The 2,110-nt window shown below is 65.5% G+C and overlaps 2 protein-coding genes across 2 annotated transcripts in view; both read left to right on the top strand.

Annotated features, from left to right (window-relative positions):
- The window catches only part of DNAH2 (dynein axonemal heavy chain 2), a 109,339-nt gene extending 107,811 nt beyond the window's left edge, over window positions 1–1,528 (top strand). The window contains exon 88 of the mRNA XM_014526887.2: window positions 1,519–1,528. The gene's annotated coding sequence lies outside the window, so the exon portion shown is untranslated. The remainder of the gene's footprint in view (window positions 1–1,518) is intronic.
- KDM6B (lysine demethylase 6B) overlaps window positions 1–2,110 on the top strand; it is a 23,858-nt gene that overhangs the window by 7,724 nt on the left and 14,024 nt on the right. The window contains 6 exon segments of the mRNA XM_025194334.1: window positions 495–621; window positions 723–821; window positions 1,127–1,355; window positions 1,585–1,677; window positions 1,767–1,931; window positions 2,034–2,107. Coding sequence (XP_025050119.1) covers window positions 500–621; window positions 723–821; window positions 1,127–1,355; window positions 1,585–1,677; window positions 1,767–1,931; window positions 2,034–2,107 — 782 coding nt within the window. The 5' untranslated portion in view covers window positions 495–499.

The following is a 2,110-nucleotide window of genomic DNA, read 5'->3' as shown; positions in this document are numbered from 1 at the left end:
GCCCCTCACTCCCAGCCCACAGCACCCCCTGCTGTTTGGAGCCTGTTGCCCTCTGGTTGGAAGCTCTAGGACCCCATTGGCTGTCTCCATGACCCCTTGACTTCCCATTGGTCTCCCCCAGGCTGCATTAGGCGACAGAAAGGCAAGATGATTGGTGGCCCAGCAGGGGGCACCGTGTGATTGGCCAGTTCTTGGAGAAGGGGGGAGAGAGAGAGAGAGAGAGTGTGTCCTGCAGTAGGTGAGGCCTGGGGGGGTGGGGCCAGGGGCAGGCTGCTCACCAAGCTCCTCCCCTCCATATTAACCCTTTCCTAGCTGTGCCGGTCCCATTATCCTTCCTTCCTGCTCATCCTCACCGCCCCTCCTCTGTCCCCCCCCCCCCCCCTAGGCCTACTGGGAGCAGCAGGGGGCATGGGGGGGATACAGGGTGGGGTAGTTGGACATTATAGGGCAGGAAGAGGGTTCAAGAGTCTTGAACCCTCTCCCCCACCCCCCAGGCTGGATGCATCGCACTGTGGACCAGCTCGGGGGCCGGGCCGGACGGGATCCTTTCACTCTCGGTGGCCTGAGCTGCAGCGGGGCCTGGACGTCCTGCCACTCTCGCCCATGGCTCTCGGGCAACAGGTGAGGCCCCAGACCCGCCCCCTTCCCCCCCCCATATCCCTGGGGCAGAGAGTGTGGCCTCTCCCTCCCCTCTGATCCTCCCCCCTGTCCTGGTCCCGCAGGTGCTCCTCCAGCCTTGGCCAGTCCCAGCTGCCGGCGCATCTCCCGGCCGCCCACAGCGCTCATGTTGGGCACCCGAGTAAACCCTACTACCCCCCAGGGTAAGTGCGGCGGCTGTGCCAGAGCTGAGCTGGAGAGGGCTGAAAACCCAGGCACCAAACCCCCTGGGCCCTCCTGCTTTAGCTGCTGCTGTCCCAGGGATGGAGGAACCCAGGCATCTGGGCCGAGCTGGGATGGCACCTGGGTGTCCAGGCTGGGATGGGCCGGGAGGGGACAGGACCTGGGCATCCAGGACAGGGTGGGAGGGGCAAGGAAGGTACCTGCGGGGAGAGAGGACCTGGGCGTCCGGGTGGGAAGGGGACCCAGGCACACAGGCCAAGCCGGGCTAACGCATGCCTTGCCGCAGGGGCTGTGTGGGGCCGCGGGCGGTGCCAGGGCAGCTGGAGGCTGTGCATGGGTGCGCGCAGGCGCTGCTGCGGGACCCGGCGCAGCCGGCGCTGTGGGAGCAGCTGGGGCAAATCTACGAGGCGGCACAGGACCTGGAGGAGGCGCTGCGCTGCTACCAGCAGGCCGCCCGCTACCAGCGCGACCACCCCTACGGGCCCCTGGCCGCACACATCGCCCGCCTCCAGCAGGTGCTTCCCTAATCCCTAATCCCTAACCAACCCTATGGGTGAATCCATTGGGCACTTGGTAGGGGAACATTGTGGAATGGGTGAGTCCATTGAGCTCTGGTTTGGGGGGAGTTCTGGGGTGGGTGAGTCCATTGGGTGCTAGACTGTGTGGGGGGATCTCTAGGTGCCTGGTGAGGGGGACGCTGTCTGTGCGCCCCCCAGCCCCCTGACGCCCCGACCTTGCCCCCAGGCCCAGCTGTGGAGTTTCCATGCTGGCTCTTCCCACCACCGCACGAAGGCGCTGCCCCCATTGCAGCAGGTCTGGAACCTCCTGCACCTCGAGGTGAGGGGGTGGGGCATATTGTTTGGGCAGAGTTAATTTCTGGGTCATTGTTTCTCTGACCTCTGCTTCTCCCCCCATCCCAACTGTAGAAGCGAAACTTCTCCATCAAGCGCAGCCCCCAACTGAAGCGCCCAGCGCCATCCATGGAGCCCCCCGTGGTGCAGCCCGTGCCTCCTGCCCACCACGGCCATGGCCACGGCCACGAGGACCTGCCCAGCCCTGTGAAGAGGAGGAGGAGCACCAGCCCTGACCAGGTATGGCGGGGCTGCGGGGGGTAGGAAGGGGGTTTTTGGAGGGTAAAGGGGGACATAACTGTCTCTTTGACCCTCCCCATATCTCTCCTTGTGGCCCGGCAGAGTGGGGCAGTGTGTAGCCAGCACCCGCCAGCACCCAGTGCCCCCCACTACCAGCTGCCCAAGCCCCGGCTGTGGCA

Source organism: Alligator sinensis, unplaced genomic scaffold (assembly GCF_000455745.1).
Source record: "Alligator sinensis unplaced genomic scaffold, ASM45574v1 scaffold1745_1, whole genome shotgun sequence".
NCBI lineage: Eukaryota > Metazoa > Chordata > Crocodylia > Alligatoridae > Alligator > Alligator sinensis.
This window is presented reverse-complemented; position numbering and strand designations above follow the sequence as displayed.